Source organism: Etheostoma cragini, chromosome 3 (assembly GCF_013103735.1).
Source record: "Etheostoma cragini isolate CJK2018 chromosome 3, CSU_Ecrag_1.0, whole genome shotgun sequence".
NCBI classification, from domain to species: Eukaryota; Metazoa; Chordata; class Actinopteri; order Perciformes; family Percidae; genus Etheostoma; species Etheostoma cragini.
The window spans coordinates 12777346-12798605 of NC_048409.1; the positions used below are offsets into that span (position 1 = coordinate 12777346).

The window sequence follows — 21260 nt, forward strand, 5'->3', positions numbered from 1 at the left end:
AGTTTCGACAGGAACCGTGCCGTTTGTAAACTGTGTCTGGTAAAAAATCAAGTACTCGGGTAATACCACGGATTTGAGGGCACATTAAGCAAGACACCATTCAGACAATCATCTAAGCAAACAGCAAGCTAAACGAGTCGACCCATCACATCTCACTTTTCGCTCAAGTTCAAAGGCACAAAGTACCACCGACTTCAACTTGTGCAACCAAAATAACCCAGTCGGTAGTTTATTTCATTAGTACAGACATGCGCCCGCTCAGTGTGGTTGAAAACAAAGGTTTCCTTAATATGGTGCAAACGATGGAACCTCATTACGCTTTGCTCTCCTGGCAACACATCAGTGATATCACTGTGCTCAATCTTTACAAGGAGAATAAAAGAAACGAATGTCTAGCTTTATATGTCCCAGTCAGGGCTGTGTATTTTCTTTAACTGACAGTTTACATTAGTTCCTTATTTTATTCCTTTAGGAATATGTGTTGTTGCAACACAAAACTATTATGCGTTGGATATACAGTACAGTGCAAGCATTCTTTTTATTGAAATAGAGTAGACAGATGTCTTTTCTTATTTCAGATTGCACAGAATGTATCATGTATTGGGACAGGGGCTATGTATTTCTTTTATTATGGCCTACTTGAGCATGTGAACCGCAATCCCAAACTGACTAAAGTAAACGTCTTTGACTTTTATGCACGTCTTTTTTTTAAATTTTAGTTTTTCTAAAATCCTATTTCAAAAAATCCCAATATATCGCCTTACGCACAGTATTGTAATATATTGAATTGTACATATATGGAAAATACATAGCCCTGACTGTGACATCTAAAGCTAGACATTTTTTTGTATGTGTGATATGTAGCATTTTGTCACATTCTTGCCAAAAATACACATCCCTAGCACAAAGACTTAAGAGAAGGGGAAACAACTAGCCTGGCTGTGTTCAAAGGTAGCAGAATCCGAACAGCATCTCTAAAGCTCACTGATTAACATGTTATATATCGTTTGTTCTTCTGGTGTCTCCACTGGATTTCAGAAGGTCACTGTACCTGGGCAAGAAGTAGTCTCACATATACATAACCCAGACTAGCTGTTTCCCCATGTCAGCAGTCTTCTGGCTGTAGCTTCATAAAGATTGTACAGACGTGCAAGTGGTATTAATCCTCCTATCTAATTCTCCCCAAAAAAGTGAAGTATATTTCCCAAAATGATTAACTATTCCATTAAATCCCATATACAGCCAACACAGTAGACAGGGTTACTCAGTAATTTCCAAGTGTAATACCTGGGCAGCAGGCGGTAGTCTCCAGCGTAGTCTTCATACTTGAACTGGACCACATTTAGCTCCGAGTTGTAATACTTACAGGCCTGGAGGAGAGGAAGGTGATTAAGTTGAATATGATTAAATATTAACTTTCTACAATGATAGCCTCTCTGGGAGACCTGGGGCAGCTGGAACGTTTGCAGACAATGAAGTAAGCTACACTAAAGTGAAAGTACAGCCAGTATCAGCTCTCATGAGGCCCAGTTACTAATGTGCAGGCTGGGATTCATCATTAGAGGATCTAAATTATAAAAAGGAACTGAATTAAGACTTTGTCCCCAAGGAATCTGCCAATAAAGAAATCTTGACATCTTAATAGATTTCTTATCAATCTCAAGGATTGAAATAGTACTTTCAGAGGGTGCTCTCACAGTAGGTTTTCTCTCTCTAACTCACACACACACACACACACACACACACACACACACAAAGTCAATTTCACATCCACTTCTCTGTCTGGTTGTTGAACGCTGTTGCTGTTTTCTTTCATCCGATTGTTGAGTTTAGAAATGTCTTGATCTTTTGTTAACAATGTCACAAATTATAAACAGACCATCATATTATCAGCTCCAATATCAACTTCAGACAGGATAACACACACACGCACGCACAAAGTCTCCGGTGAGCTGTGACAGTACTGTCTGGGGAGTTTCCGTCTATTCGGGGTCTATCGACCAAATAATATCTGATAGCCCTAGCCTTCACACACACTCACACACACACACACACACACACACACACACACACACACACACACACACACACACACACACACACACACACACACAGGAAAATGTAAGACACATCCAGATTTGAACACACATCTGGTTAATTTTAGAGACATGGTGAAATTGCTCCACCGGTACCAGGATGTCTCAAATTAACAACAGCCTAAACTGACAAACCTAACCACCAACAACCAAAATCTTTTGTGCTAAACCACACTGGCTTCAGCACACACACATAAACACACACACATAAACACGCACACACACACACACACACACACACATACACACACACACACTCCTTACCTGTCTGACCAGCAGACATTCAGCCTGTAGTTCCGCCCCCTCAGGTACAGTCGACTTGAGAGTCCGTCTCTCCTGAGGCACAGTGGATACCTGGAGGGATAAAAGGATCAAGAAGAGACTGTTAACATGACAAAAGATATGTGCCACAGCAGGGTGAGTCACCTTGGCTGACATAGTACCATAACAATAATATTCTAATATGGGATAAAAAATTAACCACCAGGGGAAAAAAGCAGAGGTGCTATTTCACAAAGAAAACACCATATTTAGTCAGCGTTGACATTGTTAGTCATCGACATACTAAATTGATCTCAGGATAAGATGTATCTTAGTGGCTCAATAAGAAATCAATCTTCCATTCATCCATCCATCTAAGGACATTTTCACCCAAATAAAGGTAAATGCTAAACTAAAAATAATAATAGTATATATATATATGTGTGTGTATGTGTTCCAAAGTGATTTTTGCATAATCGAAATGAAAACAAGTCGGCACTAAAGATCTTTGTGCATAAACAGAGTCAGAGACAGACTTTGATTTAAATACAACCCAATCAGCTGGATGGAGTGCTGAGCTCTATTACCAACTGGCAAAGAAGTAAATCTAGTAAATGCCTTTTGTGCATTAGCAGTGCTCTGCCAAGCCACTTTCACTTACAATTATGGAAACTGACTGTAGGCTGCAGAGACAAAGAAAATCAGAGGAGAATGTGTTGTAGCCAAACAGAGCTAGGAACCAGCAGAGTCAGACATGAAAGCTACAACTCCACAAGCAAACGTTTCGCTTTACCACAAGCAGCCAATAAGGCCATCTTAATGTGCAATGGATTGGCGTCTGCAGAAACATATTAGCATGGTCATGAAAGTACTAATGAACAAAGAGCTAAAGGGAGCCGGAGGGAATAAATTGTTGACTGTAATGAAAAGACCGCCATTATTACCACAACATGCACGATTAGTGTGAATAAGTGTGCCATCCTGGAGTGTTGCATTTTAAAGAACAATGCGTCATTGTCAAATTAAGAACTGCTGACTTCTACTGTCTGAAATCACTCCCTATTGACTATGTAGTACTGTCGGCCAAGTTATCCCGCCGGGGATACAATATTAATCAGCAGAGGCAGAGATATGTGGACCAGAAAGGGAGAAATCCCACGCAATATTCCCCCCAGGCAAATCGCAACCTGGATATGCATATACGTAAATATAGCTCCACACACACTTACCGAGAAATCATGTTCGGGGAATAGGAGCAGGTCTCTGAGAGGGTCTTCCTTCAACTCGTCCCCAAGTTCAGAGATGACTGTCTCGTAGTCAAGAGGATCAATCAGCTTTGGCTTCTCTTGCTTTAAATGGAAACACAGAGATATTTGATCAATATTCGCTTGTTACCTCAATACAATACAAAACAATAGAAACAATAAGATATGATGCAATGCAATGAGTTACGAGTACAAGTGTTGCATAAGCAATTTGTCTTATTTTGTTAAATTAAACATAATTAAAACATGTTTGCAATCCCCAAAGAAAATGTTTTTGCATTTGCATGATATTTTATTTACGTGTCATGCCACTAAGTGGCCCATCCCACACATAATTACATGACACCAATTTAAAAGTAATTTTATTCACAGCTTCCGGTCCAATGTCCACACACAACATACTCTACTTTATAAAAAATTAAAAAAATAAATAAAACATATTACAGCAGCAATTACACATTAGAGTAACCCATGAATTGTCCAACTAGAACTAAACCTTTCATAAAATAAAATAAATACAAAATAAAAAGTAAATACAAAAACAGGAAATGTCTCTTCCGGACAGAGAATCATTGATACAAAGCAGTCTTCTTTTAGCCTATGCTTGTTCTACAAATAAAAAGTCTGCAAATAAAAACGTTTCATGTTCAAACAACCAAGCTAACATATCTATGTATGTCCGGCCTCATCTCTTTTACTTCAACTTTGTTAAATAATTGCAATCTTAAGTCATGATAATATGGACAATACAAAGCAAAATTAACTTCATTTTCAATTACATTGAGATCACATTAAAAACACAGTCAGTCTTCCTCACTGATGCCAGACCACCATCCTGTTCCAATATGGAGAGGGACTATATCAGACCTAAACTGATCACACACAGATCTTTTCACCTTGAGCAGATTACACTTTACATATTTCTCAATACCAAACTCCTTTTTCATCATTCACTCTAAGTTCTAGGTTTTGGTTAGTCCCAAATCTCAACCCATTGCTGTTCCACATTAACATTTTCTTACATAATCTGCTGTCACTCATATCCAAATATCTATTCCATAATCTGCACATAGATACCACCCAGCGGCATTCACAGGGTTACTAACCGACGTGTTCTGTAATGGCTAGTAAAGGGGCATACCTATCAACTCCCAGAAATGACATTATTGCTCTAATATGGGCTTGTTTACAGCCCTTATATATTTTGTATCCCCAAGCCCCAGCAGCATGGTGGCTAAGTGGTTAGCACTTCTGCCTCCCAGCAAAAAGGTTCTTGGTTCAAATCCAGGCTGTTTCAGGCATTTCTGTGTTGAGTTTACATGTTCTCCCCCTGTTTGCGTGAGTTTCCTTCGGGTGCTCTGGTTTCTTCCCACTGTAAAAGACATGCATCCTAGGTAGGACTACAGTTGAAAAATAGCCAATTGGCTAACAGTGGCGCTTTAACAGAAATGTTCATTAATGTGCATTGTCCTAATCAAATAAATAAATAATCCAGGAAAGGTGTAATATAGTTCAGTAATTTGGGAATTGTAATAGCACAGATGTTAAACAGTTTCACTTCTGAAAGTTATTTCTATTTCATATCTTATATCTATTACCAGATATCGTGAAATCAGAAAAAGTCTCAGTATAAGCATAGTTTTGTTTATTAACCATTTTATTCTTGCAGCATAAATATTATATTAAAAGCAGTTTCCATGGCAGCTACAGTCATAACATTTCCTGTAGTTAGCCCTATACGGTCACTGGCTTTGCCATGACATCATTCACACCTAAACAAATCGTAGAGGAAGTAGCACGACAGCTAAACTGAGGATGTGACACACCACAACTAAACATACAGTTTAGAAAGAGAAGTTTTAGATGCTGTCTTCATTTAACAAGACACACGAGATGATGCAGGTGGATCTTACAGTAAATGAAAACCGAAACAGAACATATTCTGACATTTTATCAACAACACATACTGTACAAGCGTTGGCCCTCAAAAATCACATCATATGTGGAGGCCTGTTCTCTCTAGCCCATTTTAGATGCTCAGTATATAACCCAGCAAATTAGAACTTGTGAAAAGATTATCCATGAAAATCCATCACAAAATTACTTTCTCTTTTTATAAAACTACGATGAAGGGTTATGTAACTGGTCAGTGAGTCAAACCAAGAAACAACACTTTAAAATGTGTTTTACAGGTAGTGTAAAGGATAAAGGTTAATTACTTCTGTCATTCAGAGAATAGCAACAGAGCAGCAACAGCAGCACAGTGAGAGCCAGAGCAGGCTGTGGTGAGGCAGGCAGAGGAAGTAATGATCTCTGGGTGGGTTCACACTCATACACTGCAGACCGGGGCTTTTACCCACCGCAGCTAACAGTTAACAGTCACAACCAAGAGAGGGCCCAGAAGTAAGAAGCAAGAGTGGAACTCAACCCAAGGTGATCCATGTTTTGGGAAAGTTATCTGTCTAAGTACAGCCCTAAACACCTACACCATATACTGTTAATGTTTACCCCCATGCAGTATTAAAAACAGCCATGCTTGTTCAACAATCATTTTTTATAAGGCAAAAATGATTTACAACTGGATTGTGGGTAGCTCCCGTGGTAGAGCGTGCTCTCATACAGAGGCAGTCCTTGCCACTAAAAGGCCTAAAATGCCACAAAAAAATAGATCTTACAACAATGATTGTCAACAATCATAATAATGGAGTAATCAATTAGATTAATTAGGCCAACATGCAAAATAAGCGCAGCATTTAGCCTTTTCTCTGTTTACTCTGTTTCGCCGAGCAAAACCAGCAGTCTAAGTGTGTCAACTGGAGCTCTGAAAAATTATAATGGGCATTTTTTAGATAGACGAACAATTGATCAATGGATAAAAATGCTTGACATATTAAATCATTAGCTGTAGCCCCACTAACTAATAGGTGAACCAAAAATTGTTTTTTTACAAAAGAATCATGAGCAGATAAATGACATGAGGTTGAAAGACATGAATGACAGGGGAAAGCAATAGGCAGGTCAGTAGATGGCGTATGGGCATTGTGACTCTGCCCTGACCTACGTGACGTCAGCGTTACAGTTTCAGGGGAATGTCTTTGGCTTTCCCCTCATGAGCTGTTAGATACAGCATTGGAGCATTAGCTCTGCTAGGTTTGCATCATTAATACACACGTCATGTAATCTGTGAGCTTCAAAATATTCTCTTTTATCCGTCTCTTTCTGTCACAGAGCCTGGCTCAATGTTGCGTAACAAACACATTTTCAAAAGAGGAAATTAAGCACACAAATACCATATTTTACAGAATAATGGCCATAGACTGCTGTCTGCAATCATCACAGCTGTGTAAATCACACTTATAAACATGTGTTAGTCACTGATAGTAAAGTGTAGCCATGTGATAATACAGTATATAACTACTACTTGAGAGTTGTAATGCAGCATGAATGTGACTTGGCTGAGACAGAAAGAGACATATAAATACATACAATACTCATCCGGCTGAAATCCGATCGCACTCGCTTGCTCTTTATTTTCCTCCTGAAGGTGATTTTGCTCCTGAAGCTCATTGTAAACACAATCAAGAACTGTAAGCAGAACTTCTGCTATCCAAACGGAAAAAAGGTTGAAGCTAATTTAAAAGTGAACTTATAAAAAATGCACATCGTAGGCATGTGCTCCATCAGAAGCAGAACTAACACTGAGTAGGTTTCTGAGGTTGTGTCAGTGCACGTGGATGTAGAGGAAGTTGATGTTTGATGCCCAACACACACTTCAGCACACACACGCAAGTTGCAAACACACACACTGAAAATCCCCTGCAAACTTGAAACTAACCAACCAGACACTCTAGTTTCTACACCTCATACCAATACCTATCACACTTCAGCAAGACATTATCAGGTTACAGCAAACCTTTTTTATTTACACTCCACATTACTAACCGTACAAAAAGACAACTGCTCTCTGCAGTCAAACACTATCATGTACTCACACACACTCAAAGTCATCTTCCTCTGTCTAAATGTATCAAGAGCATCAAGAGCAAGAACATCAGCCCGCGCATGCACACATATATAAATATATACTGTATGAACTAGAACATAAACTATCCACTTCCTGTTCAAAAGCTAACCCTTCCTGTCCATCTACAAGAGAATGGATGTATAAAAAGTGAAAACAAAATAAAAACATTGCAATGTATTCACTATTCCACGTTTCCATTTAAAGAAATGCAAACAACACAACATAAAAATACAATAGCATTTATATCTACAGTTTATTTGCCTGTATATTCACAGACACTCACTTCCACCACATTAAACCTCATAGCAGAACAGAGCTCTGCACAAGAGGAAACAACTCCTGATGAGACAACAATTTGGTATATCTGCTGATAACACATTAAGCAAGGGTCCGCCAATCAGGCTTTTTGGGAGCACTAATGAATTAAAGGATGCATAGAAATCAATGTACTGCCTTATCCCACTTTAAAGGGTCAATGCAACCATATTCCAAAAGAAAACATATGTAATGTATTACTAAATGTACCTCTAGTGGTCAAGACAGACGGATAGGTTTTTATTTATTTGCGCACATTTCACAAAGAGGTGTTTGAATGTTATGCCTCCACCCCATTGCAATAGAATTCAATTTGCATTGAAAAATCACAGCACTGAAAAATAATAGTTCCATACCCAAAAAAATAAATATCAACAACAACAACTCTTTCTAAAAACAGTGTCTTTGTTTCACTCGGAGCAACCTACAGAACACGCTGTCAACTGTTGTCATGTAGGGACATTTGTTTGGTAGAAAGTAGTTCCTTTAGAAATTGACAACAATGTCTGAGTTATATCTAGACCATATGGTACACAGTTTCTGGAAAGACACATAGATGTAATTTTGCAATGCCATGAGCAACATGAATAAAATCTCAATTGTATTCGAGGAGAGGCGGCAATCTCAGGTACGTGTCTCAAAACCAGAGCAAACAAACACGGAACTATGGCTGGATACCATAAGCTACCAGTTGGTTTTGGTAAAGTGACCATAGACTTTATATTAATGGACAACGCATGTGTGAGGTCACCCACTGTGTGTTGTCGAGTTTGCTGTTACGGGCGCATCTATCCTGGTTGTGGATGTGAAGATTTTAGATGAGAGGAAGAAGCGAGGGAGGAGCAGCTTACACTCTCAATATGTTACACAATTTCACTAGCAATCACATCATAGCCACGCCCTAAAACAACCTTCTACTTCATCACTGATTTTAAAATTTATGAGACCAAAAATGGGTGGCTATGGCTCAGTGGTAGAGCGGTCGCAAATCGGAAGGTTGGCGGTTTGATCCCTGGCCCTGCAGTGACATGTCGAATGTGTCCTTGGGCAAGACACTGAACCCCGAGTTGCCCCCGATGCTGTGCATCAGAGTGTTAATGTGTGTGAGTGTTTATGGCAGGTGGCACCTTGTACGGCGGCCTCAGCCACAGTATGTATGTAAAAGTGCTTTGAGTAGTCGTTAAGACCAGAAAAGCTCTATATAAGAACAGGCCATTTACATTTACATAATTCAAAAAAGCAACATCATTCTGTTGCGGAAGATTAAAAATAGCAATTGAGAGCATAAACTCCTTCTGAAAATGTTTACTGACATAATAAATCAAGTGAGAAGTGGGTCACTTTCTACAGAAACCGACCGCCTTTTGCAACCGCAAGCGTCGCCCCCTGCTGGAATTCAGATAGAATGCCGGGTTTAAGGCACTTCCGCATTTGCTGCACTCGTCGAACCGGATGCTTTGTCCATTAATATTTACAGTCAATGGAAGTGACAAGACATTTTTGAGGTTAAAGTGTAAAACTGGTTTCACACATAACAGACATTACATAAAATCCCAAATGTGCAAAATGTAAAAGCTTGACATCAGTTTTGCTTTGAGCTAGCATCTTGCTATTTACGAGGCTTTAAGATCCATCAGACGATGGCACTCCAGCACAGTAGGTCTCATGACTGCAACTGTGATCTTCATGAAAGAGTAAAACAACAACCTGCAATTCTGTCAGGGCAGGACATAAAGCATTAATCTTAATCTACGGTATGTTTTCCTAATTTTAATAACCGTTAATAACTCTTTGATGTTTTGCATCGGAGAAAAGTGTATCATAATTATGCTCTTAGCACGGCACTACTACAAACCCATTTAACGTCTGCAGCTCAACCTCCCTCCTCTTCTTTCCCTCCCTCCATCCATCCTCTGTTCTGCAGCTGGCTCCATCCCTCCCTCTCATCTCCTCCTCTCTCACTGCCTCATTTCATTAAACATCCTCAGCAGCACACTCCTTTATTTCTTTTTCCTTTGATTCTGTCTCTGTCTTTTTCCTGATTCCTTGTTCTCACCCTATTTAACATCCCTTATAACATCTCTCCTTCAGCCCCCGGTCCTCTGTTTTTCTCCCTTTCTCCCTCCTGGCAGGGGTGAGACAGAACGGGTGTTGATGTTGGTAAACTATGGCGATGCGGAGGATACAAATAGAGTACTAGACTGGTAGTTCATAGCATGGCTCTCGTCCAGCATAACTGTGAACTAGAGAGTGAGCAGGAGGGAGAGGAGGGTAGGGTGCTTTGAATTGGTGAGAACAAATCAAAGATGGGAAATGATTAAGACAGCGAAGGAGAGAAATCACAGGGTTCAACTCGTTCCATGTTATGTGCACAAGCTGGTCTGTATCATTCTCAAGCACAGATTTAAGAGCTTATCATCCTGTTGAAGGAAAGACGTGTCAAGACAGTGTGACAAAAACCGAGAGAGGGCGAGTTTGGAAGAAGAGAAGCGTGTGAACGATTGATAGGGAGTATGTAAGAGAGACACATAGGGGGAGAGAGGGAGACAACTGGGACAGCAGAGAATAGAAGGAACCAGACAGAAGTCATCTGTTTTACATCATTATAGCAATGCAAGGTCTGGAGGGAGTCACCCTCGGCGGAGTGGGGATTCATACATCTAAGAGAAGTCACTCCTCTGATGAAAAGAAAACTGTTCTCGCTTTTGTAAGGCCAATTGGATCTGTTGATTAGTGGTGAAAAATGAAGGAACGTTTTTTGAATTTTCTTGTATTCTTCCAAAACACATACACACAGTTTGTTTGGTTGCTGTTTTCCCCAACACATCTATTTCAGTCTGTCCATTCAGCTGTATTAAAGGCATTCCACAGACCATATGTAGCCCTTGTTCCACAGCCAATTAACACACAGTAACATATTACTGAATGCCAATCAACAGGTCAACAACACCACAGAGGATTGGCAGCGTCCAAAAAGACACTGGAGGTTTTTCATTCTTTCCCTGACCCTAGTGTCAGTGACAGGGTGACAGAGGAATACATAGAGGGTCAAGTCTGGAGGGAGAGCCCTTAGTGGAAACCATGTTTACGGTAAAGGCTCTTTTGACCTTCCCCCTGCCAAATTCCTTTCAGAAGTTTTATTTATTTATAGATTTAATCCTGACAGTTCTGAAAAATACACAGACTAGTTCTTGCTCAGTTGAAAACGTTTTTTTTAGAACTTTATATATTTATATAGGACTAGAGATATTCCGATACCAGTATCAGTATCACCTCTGATACTGCCTAAAGCGCTGGTATCGGTATCGGGAAGTACGGGAGTTTATGCACTGATCCGATACCACATAATAAAGCCATAAAGAAAATCTATGTTAAAGTAGTTTATTTATGTTCTTTTCCGTTGGAACTAACTGTCAAAACTGGATGATAAAAGAAAGTTCTATAGAGTTCATTGTTTGTGTTTGTTCATGTTTCCCAAAGAGTTTAACCTGAGCCAGGCGACAACAAAGATAGAAATCATATCACATCCATACAAGGATAGTAGTACACAGTTGATAAAATATATGCCACACTGGTATTGGATCAGTACTCTGTATCAACCGATATGCAAGATCAGGTATCAGAATCAGTATCGGGAAGCAAAAAATAGTATGACTCTGCATTTGACTTGGGCCTTTATTATTTTCTGTCTGAAAGCTGGTGCTTGGTTATATTATAAATTATAATTGAATTAAATATAATTTTCATGGTATTCATTTTTATGCAGATGATACACAGCTGTACTTTTTTGCTTGAGCCTTCTAATATCCAGTAACCTGAATCCCTAGATAATCATCTAATGCAATGGTATGTCAAGAAACTATATAACAAAAAAACTTGACAAATCTAGCCTGGACGCCTGTGTTAATCACACACTGGATCGCTGTCTTTCAGCGTGAAACTGTGCTGTAGGAACTGGCTGTCATTGAAAGTGGTGCCAGCTTTGTTATTGTTTTTAAAAAAGGTGACCAACTACTTTAAGGTAGAAAACTATTGCCAACATGACACCATTAGTGTTTTAGCTCTGATTAATCTCTCACTCTGACTCTATGGAAATAGCTCACGCTAGAAAAGCAACAGGCAGAGTTAGTGCCCTCATTTCAGTTTCTAGTGCAGCCTGGCCTGAAAACATCAGAACATGCTATTATCACAGTACGAAAATATGGAGGCAAACATGATTTTACAGTGTAAACTTTTATGAATTTAGTTTGCCAAAGAGAGCAGAAAAACAGGCACCAGAAGGTTTATAGAGAGAAAGAAAAAAAAGGGGAAACAGAAGGGGCGAGTGTAAAGATCCCACCCTGCCAAAACTTTTACATTTTTTCCACTGGGCTTACAGAAACCAGGGTCTTTCTGGAAATAAAGAATCTGGCCTACACTAGTGGATACAGAGACCAAACAGATGTATGGACTGTACTGAAAAGAATAGTCAGTAAGAAGAAATGCACATGTACTTAATCCAGTCATTCATTCCTTTACTCACTCACTCACTCATCAACCATTTTATTTGTGGTTCTGTTTGAATAGCTATTTTTGACTTCTCTGTTGGCCATATTCAGAGCAAATAGATTTCCCCCCCAGAAACTAGATTCCTCATGTTTGACCCTGCCTTCAGACTCAGGACATCTATCCATCATTGCAAATAAAATGCAGAGAAAAATACACACTCATGTAGGCATGAAAAAGTCAAATTTCAAACCCACTTAACATTTTCCATCATACCGTTCATAAGGTATGAGCGTTTTTTTTGAGCGGTCAAGGTGAGAAACTGCAGTGTGCAGTGTGTTACTAAAATAAATGCATTAAATAAAATACATTGTGTTCAATAAAAAAAAGGTTTTTTTTACCCAGACATTTAGAAAAATATATATTTAAAGCTGTAATTGCAATACTGCAATACCGTGACATTTTTGCTGAAGGTTAACATACCGTTAGAATCGTATACCGGCCCATGCCTACGTTCATGCACATCCAAATATGATACCATTGTGCACACAATTACTCCACACCCACATGCTGTAGTCCCCTCTACCTGCCCACACATGCATTAGGTAGAAAGGTAGAGTTAATAGGGAGTTGGAGGTGCAGTGGTGCTGGTTACCATTACAATGATGGTCAGAGGTGAGGTGGTAGACGAGTAACCCTCCAGGGTGGGAGTGGCAGCATCCAATGACATCTGGTCCTGTCGCAAACACATGTGACCGCAATCAGCGCCGCCCACCGAGCGCAGGAGCAGGACTACACTGGCCGAACAACCCATAATCCACTGCTGTTGACTCCTGGTCCAGCTTGATCCCAATCAACCTGAACTCAAGTGTTTGCCCTGATGACAGTCAAGTTCATTCCAGTCAGCCCCTGGTCCAGCCAGTGGTGCTGTGCTCTGTTCAAGCCCAGTAGGATAACTGATACTCCATCCCCCTCTGCCCTCCCCTTGCTTCACTTTAACCAGTTCTGCTTTGCAAGCTTTCTGTTTCTTTCCCAGACTGCTCTACGCCAGTCTCCAGCTCCTAATGTTGCTGAGCATACACACTGGCAGCCTTACATGGCTGGCTCTCTCTCTTTCTCTCTCCCTCACACACACACACACACACACAAACTCTCTCTCTCTCTCTCTCTCTCTCTCTCTCTCTCTCTCTCACACACACACACACACTGCAGCTGTGCACGGTTCAGCCCAGCCCAACTCATGCAACAAATCACAGTCTACAATAACTGTCAGCTGACCCGGACCAGCTGCTACATGCACGCACACACACATACAGAGGCCTACTCATATCATTTTTCTGATTTCATTCTGCAGCACTCTCCTTCAACATTTTTCTTCTAATCACACCAGTCATTTCAAGTTGCAGTTCTGCTGTCTGTGTTTGTTTATTTGCGGTTTTTGCACTGAAGACAACACGTAAAACGCAGACATGCTGTCCCACACTCTGATTTGATTAAATAAACTGTTGCTCTATAAAAGAAAGAGTACAAAAAATGTGCATGTTAATGCATTTGCATGAGTTTGCTACGGCTAATTCAGCTTAATGTTCTGTAGTGGAGGTTGGCAGATTGAGAGAGATCGTTGGGAAGTGGTGAGAGAGGCTATTGAACAGGAAGTGGACGGAAAGTGGGGAGTGGGCGGCTTTACAGATGAAGCGTGCATCTGGAGTTTTAGGACTGTAGAGCTAACATGTAAAATTCCAGAGACTTTGGTTCAGCACATAGACTGAACCAAAAAGGGCTTTTGCTGAGTCTATACAACATAAAATGCCATTACGTTGGTTCTGATTTCCCCGAGTGCCAGCAACAATCACTTTAACCACTCTAATTGTTCTCAGGTCACTGTAACATCTGGTCTTGCTTTATTCTTCATGTTCCATTTTCACTGTGTGTGGTTGATTGGAAAGACATGAAAAAATGTGCATTATGAGGACAAAATGGTTTTCATATGTTTTGCAGCTATTTAGCATGTACGACTGAAAGAAAAGAGAAAGGGGAAGCCCCTTTTTCTTCCATGCCAGTCGGACAAGTGGAACCAGAGGTTGTCTAGAACATAGATTCATATCATTTTTCACTTCTGTCACCCAAAGGATTCTGAAGGGATGCTTTGAAGCCTGGCTTTTTTGTTGACTGTTCTTTGCTATCTTTGTCAGTCACTGGACTTTAATGTAATTTGGTTAATGCGGGTGGAGCAAGACCGTACCATCAAGCACAACAAACTGAATGTGACTGGCCGAAACAACAGTCAATCAGCCAACACTGCCCAAAGCATACATCTTTTAGAAGCCTTAATTCCTCAATGGGACAATGGTTGTCAAAATCTCCACCAAGTTACACATTAGAGGAAGTAAAAATAAGTCAAATAAAAAAAAAAAAAAAATCATAATTCATAAAATAGAAATAGAAATAGAAAGGGTTAGGGTCCTTTGATGGAATGTTTTATATATTATGCCTATACTATAATTTAGCCTGACTGCATGCAATGTTTTTAAACTCTCTGTAGATCTGTTATCAAGGGACACATAATGTATAGACAATGGCATTTGCACACTTTTAGCTGCGTGCAGAGAGTAGGAGGTAACCATGGGGATGTTGTTAGGTCATGATTAAGGTCATTAGTGTCCATGCCAATGTGACAGAAAACCCCACCCCTCGCCCACATAAATGCTCATTATTACAATGCTTTACAAGGCTAAATATAAACAGCACAACACGCACAAACACACAGAAAGACGCACAAAAGCATGCACACATGCAAAATTGCTACTTCTCTCCCACACAGTGTACACATATTAATGTGCCCACTCAGTAGGAGATGACAGTGTATATGTCCAGTGCAATGTTCAAAGTGGAGAGACATTAACCGCACCCACCACCACCCTCCCCGACGCTTCCAAAATCATTACTGCTCACTAAATGCTCTTCAGTGCAACATGCCTTATAGCAGCAGTAAAAAACACAGAAACCACAAAAATAAGCTTTGTTTGTATGCCAAGCTTTCACAATGGTCCTGTCATGCAAATATGCCCACACAAACATGCCCTGTAGTCGTCGGCACAGTCCCCATGTTACACAGCTAGCTTGGCGTTGTGCTCTCGTTCACTCCGCCTGCCTTCACACTGAGTGCAGACACGGATTAAATGACCACGCTGGCTGCTGGATCTGTCCAAATGTTCGTTGAGGTGTAACTAATCATTGGATGTTTCCATTATCTGACAACATCCAAACAATTACAAAAGAGGTTTGACAAGATAAGATCCCCTACATTTGAGATTTGAATTGATGCTGATGTGGCATTAATGTTATTTTTTTTAACCCTTGTGTTGCCTTTGGGTCAGATTTTTCAAGTTCACAGGAAGATAACACAAGGGTTATGAAGCATTTGTATCTGCCAACCTTTAAATTCCTTATATTGGGGGGGGGGGGGCTCTCTGGTATGTCACAGTGGGTGGCAGTACTATTCTAAGGTTATGGCTACACTGTGAAAACAAGAAGAGAAAGCAGGAGCAGGCCCTGATTGTGTAAATTTAAGAAGTGTCAAAAGTTTTTAGATTTTGTTATTTTGCACAGCATGTAGGCTGAGTGCTAGGCAGGCTGTGTGACATCCCCTCTCTCTCCCCACTTCCCTATCATTATCAAACAATCATAAGGGCAATAAAAGCCTGAAGAATATGTTGTTGTTTTTTAAATAGCAATGGAAAGCTAGTATTGGATAGTATTTGATATTAGGAGCGGTGGGTTAAGTCATCATGCTAATATGAGGCCTGATCACACCACATTGTGTGTAGCCATCGATTAAGTCAGAAATTCTGCACGTTTCCTTTAAGAAAACACTGCAGTCTTAATGCAGAGCCAGTGCACAATATGCCACAATAGTAACAATCTTCTGTGCATTTTATAATTGTTTCACTTCACTTATTCTTTTTTTTTTTTTAAATAGAAGAAGGAGAGGTGAGTTTACAGCAAACCTCCCGAGGCAGCGTTCACTAAATGAGGTGGTAAGTGTTGAATAAGTTGATAATATGATAATTGATTTATTGATAATAAATGGAGTCTTTTTTTTTATTCCTCTGTCACTCCCTATTTCTTCTTAATTTATTATCCATATACCAAATATCCAAATTCTGAACTCCCATGGACACATAGTAAATGCCAACCACTGTAACCGTATGTTTGGTAAAGCTTTATTTCATGAGTCATTTATTTTCCAAATAATTTCCTGAAGCAACTGATATGTAAGTGTTATTTCTTACAGTGCAATGTAAAAAGGTGCTATGTGTTCGAGGGACTGGAGAAACTGCTCAACTGGTACACCTGTTAAGTAGCTGCTATTCTTCACTGTGATTTCATTAGAAAGAAGGAAATGTAGCACTGTAGATAATAATAGAAAGTTTTTAAATTCTTGAATTTTCAGGGATATTTTTGCAAAATACCCTTTCAATAATTAAAAACAGATCCAGATCCATTTGGTACCATGAACAAATAGGCTTTAGATTAATGATTAAACTGATCTAATTATGCATATTTGTATGTTTAATTGTGCAAGATAAATATGTTGTCAGTGGGGCGTCATGGTGGCTCACCTGGCTGAGAGTGCACCCCATGTGGATCAGTCCTAACCCCAGTGGCCCGGGTTAAAGTCATATTGCTGCATGACGTCCCCCCTCTCTCCCCCCTTTCCTGTCTTCAGCTAGTATATCCGACAAAGGTTAAAATAGCCCCTCCCCTAAAATATGTTAGAAAAGGAATAAAGTGTTATGTATCACGTAATTTCAACGATATTAAGAATCACATGGACTAGTGCAGTACTATAAACCGTTAGTATTCAATTGTGTGCACCTTTGCTGTTGTTTGGACCTACAGTTGCTGGTGCTTCCTTGTGTGACCGGGGTTAAGCTGTGTGTAAGTCTGAACCTCAGTAAAGGATGACATCATTGGGGTGTACAGGGAAGTGCGCTGCAATCATTTGTGGAGTTAATGTTTTCCAGCTGTACAGCCTCCGTCTCTATAATCCTGCTGTTACTCCGGTCAACAACATCAACGGTGACAAAGTGGCGGTTACGTACACTAGATTTGCAGGAGTTTGATGTGTGTTTGTGTGTGTGTGTGTGCATGCTGCATATGCATGTAGGTTAACTATTTAGACGAGAGACAAACATAAGCAGTTTTACTGACTTCAAATACTTCAGCCAACTAGGCCAAGCCGGGAAACCACAGTCCATTAAAACTCCAGCACACCGCCTTGTAAGCAGTTAGCTCTGCTATAGTTAGGTTCCCTGTAGCGCAGGAGGCTGACTCATGGCAGCCGTGTTTGATGTGGTGCAGAGCTTCAGCGAATTTACTTGGATAAACATTCTCCTGTTTCCATGGTGACCACAACAGGAAGGATGCTGTCACTCAAGGGTGCTGGGTTCTCAGCAAACTATAGTTTGGCCTCTGGCAATCACAGAGCGAGAGGAACACAGGGTCAGCCTCTGTTCTCAAATAGGGTTTCTCTGGGACAGGCTGCAGAAATGGAGACGTTCACTGACTGGACTTGACAAAATGTGGAGAAGAAATCTGGAGACTGCAAACTTTCAACTGATAACTCTTTCACGTTTTGATCTGATTTGTTGGGTCGATTAAACTTCATCAAATTAACAATGTGCTTCTGCAAGGGCTAGGAAGGCATGAGTTTGCAGCTAAACATGTATCAATGCATTTGCAGTGACTGTTGTTTCCACCTTTTCGGTGTTGCTACAGTAGTTGACTAGTAGACAGGTTAATAAAGTCTCAAACTCATCCTGAAGTGCGTTCTCAGTAAAACCTCAGCCTGCGGATATAACACCACAGCACACCGTCTCTTGCACAAACAGGAAGACAGACAGAGATCTAAACTGAGCACCAGGTACTCTAGAAGATGCATATTTCAAAATCCAATGACAATCAAACTAGGCTATCTAAGAATTGTACCTGTAAGTTGTCAGATGTCTTTGTGGTGAGACATTTTTTGGTCATTTCCATGGCCTTAAGAGTTTCATCATATTGTATTTCATGATGTTATTTCAGGTGGTTGTATACATTTATGGCGTTAGCCTGCTGTCTGTGCTGCAGCTGTGGCAAAATACTTCTTGGAAAGTATTTGCTATTGACTGTAATTTTTTGCATTTGAAAATGTTCCACAGAGCAGATGTAAGACTTTTTCCCCTGAAGCACAACATCAGTTTGAACTGGAGGGGTTTTCTTGATTCTGACTCATTTTGCTTTTGATTTTGTTGCGCCTCCAGAGCCTTTACTTTTGCTGCATCACTCTTCTGTCTCTCTTTCACATGTCAGATTTGTTTTTCTGTCCCCTCTGCAGGTGGCTGTCTGTCACATGATGCGCAGTTGTCTTGTTTTTTATTGAAGCGACCTAACGAAGGAAATAAGAAGCACTTGATTTGATGCAATGGAAATCATCCAAATGACCTTCTAATACAAACACTGCAGATATATTTTTATGTGAGAATGCAATTCCAAATATGAATCCAAATCATGACTCATTTGTACAACCTGACTGTAACAAAATCATGCTGTAAACGTGGAGACTGTGTAATATCTGGCTCTGAGTTGAGCTCTTTCCCTAGAGGAATTAACAGGAAGAACAGAGTTTAGAGCAACAGCACACTGCCAATGCCATCTAGTGCTGAGGACTGGACACAGCAGGTGGAGTGTGGAGGACGAGAGGGTGCCGGTCTTTAATTAATGACCTCCAGGAGGCGCTCTGTGTTGATGTACTACCTGGTCCTATGGCAGCCGGTTTGTTCAGAAAAGGAAGCTGTTAAAATGTCTTTAAATGAGAACTAAAGTCCTGAGGCAGGAGGGATGTTGGGGGAGGGAGCAAGAAAGGCGAGATTGGGTGGAGAATATGGGAGATGGGAAGTTAGTGACTAGCAACTGCCGGGAAGGGGGGGGGGCATTGTTAAAAATTTCCATTCCTTATACTAAGACTCACCTCCCTCTTAAAATGCAGCCAGCCACGCAATCAACCACACCTTTTCTCCTTTACATCCATCTTACCTACTGTAGCCTCCAAAGAACTCTTTTATTTATTTATTTTTACAGTATTTGTACTTTTTCCAAGAATTTAGTGGAGATAAACACAAATCCACACACCGTGGTTCAAGGGAAAAGCATATCTGTGCATATATGTAGTTATGACAGATAATCAGGCAGCATATTAGCTCAAATAGAGACAGAGGAGCAGCTTGTAATCAGGGGGAGAGTAACTGGAAGCAGACACTACTTTGATTCAGGTGATTTATGACACCTGGGTTTCCCTACATGGATTAATACAAGTTGATCTTATTTTTAAAAATATTAATGAATAAAAATGTATTGTTTGTTGCATAATTTATAACTTGTTAAATATAAGTGGGATACTGTACATGTCATAGATGGGTTTATATTCCACATCAGGGGCCTTGTTTCAGAGTTGGTATGCCACCCAGATGTTGATACCATAGACAGTCAAAGAAATGGACAAAGCCACGTCGTAGACTTGCAATGGAGACCAGTGAAGGATATTAGAAACACTTTTCCGGTGATGGCTGAGTGTTACTGCGCAGCCTCCAACTGAGCTTGACGACATAGATGTGACGTGAGCAGCCTGTCTGAAAGTCTTTTGGTAGCTCAGTAAATCTCAGTTATTCCGAATTTAGCAGCGATGGAGAGCGTAGGTATATGTTAGGAAATAACATAGATACAGGCTGATTATTGCTGACTAACATGCTAGTTAACATTAGTAATTAAACTAAAACAGCCATTGTAAGTCAAAACTGCCTGCAAGCTTCTCCTGTACTGTTCGGTAATTTGTCTATTATGGGACAGAAAGTCGCGTGCTTATGATGCAATCGTCTATTTTTACAAAAACACCTGCTACGGAGCCATAACATGAGATACAAGGTAATGGAGCCTTTCATATATTGTTGTGTTTCTTTAGAAATGAATAATAGACAAATAGAGTCTTTAAACACTTCACACTCATTAAAACCATGCTATTTGCTCCTTTTAATGAAATGTAGTGTTTTGTTTAATAAATGTAGATTTTTATGATATCGGTGGAGGTGGTCGTTGTTTCAAGTGAGGTTACCCACATCCAATATTAAACAATGTGGGGAACACCCTGGGAAACAAGCTAATCTTCTACATTGATGTTGCAAGTATGCTTCTGTTCCTTAATCTACTCTGTGAAACTCCTTGGCTTGGACCGGATGGTGTTAATAGTGCTGGGCAATATGGAGAAAGTCAAAAATCATAATATTTTCAACCAAATACCTCAATATTAATATTGTGGTGATATTGGGGTTGACAACTGGTGAATACCAAAATATTCACACAATGGCGTTTTTGAGAAATAACCCTCAGTAACGGATATAATGAGTAAAATTATAATTGGGTAAAGGGAAATAAGAGAGCAGCAAGAACAGTCTGGTAAGTTCAGAAAAGTACATCACTTTAATGTAATGCAGCCTTTAAAACCAGGAAAAGACAACACTCATGTCATATCACAATATGATACCTAAAATGTAAGACGATATCTATCCTCGTATATTGATATTGATGTAATATCTATCTTGCCCTGCCCTAGGTGGTAACAACAATAAAACTACAACTTGTACTTGACTACCTGCCCTTTTTTGCTTTTGCTCACTGACTTACACATTCATAAATAATCTGGCCTGTGAGAGGTGGAAAGCAGCTACTGTACTGTCACAGAGCTGGTGCCTCATTAATTCACTCCCCCACATGGCCCCC

At 40.1% G+C, this 21260-nt stretch overlaps 1 protein-coding gene and 1 long non-coding RNA gene across 10 annotated transcripts in view; one reads left to right on the forward strand and one right to left on the reverse strand.

The window, feature by feature from the left end:
* dock10 (dedicator of cytokinesis 10) overlaps positions 1-21260 on the reverse strand; it is a 64433-nt gene that overhangs the window by 30856 nt on the left and 12317 nt on the right. For 6 of the 9 annotated variants that reach the window (XM_034868046.1, XM_034868048.1, XM_034868047.1 and 3 more), the window contains exons 1-4: positions 13102-13513; positions 3587-3706; positions 2361-2450; positions 1288-1370 (exon numbers count right to left, since the gene is read on the reverse strand). In XM_034868046.1, the coding sequence (XP_034723937.1) occupies positions 1288-1370; positions 2361-2450; positions 3587-3706; positions 13102-13260 (452 nt within the window). In that variant the 5' untranslated portion in view covers positions 13261-13513. Of the gene's footprint in view, positions 1-1287; positions 1371-2360; positions 2451-3586; positions 3707-7108; positions 7347-13101; positions 13514-21260 lie in introns of those variants that run through there. The other 3 variants (XM_034868045.1, XM_034868043.1, XM_034868042.1) reach the window with 3 other exon arrangements.
* Positions 8420-21260, forward strand: part of LOC117942540 — a 20729-nt gene continuing 7888 nt past the window's right edge. The window contains exon 1 of the long non-coding RNA XR_004656149.1: positions 8420-8431. This is a non-coding gene — a long non-coding RNA (uncharacterized LOC117942540). The remainder of the gene's footprint in view (positions 8432-21260) is intronic.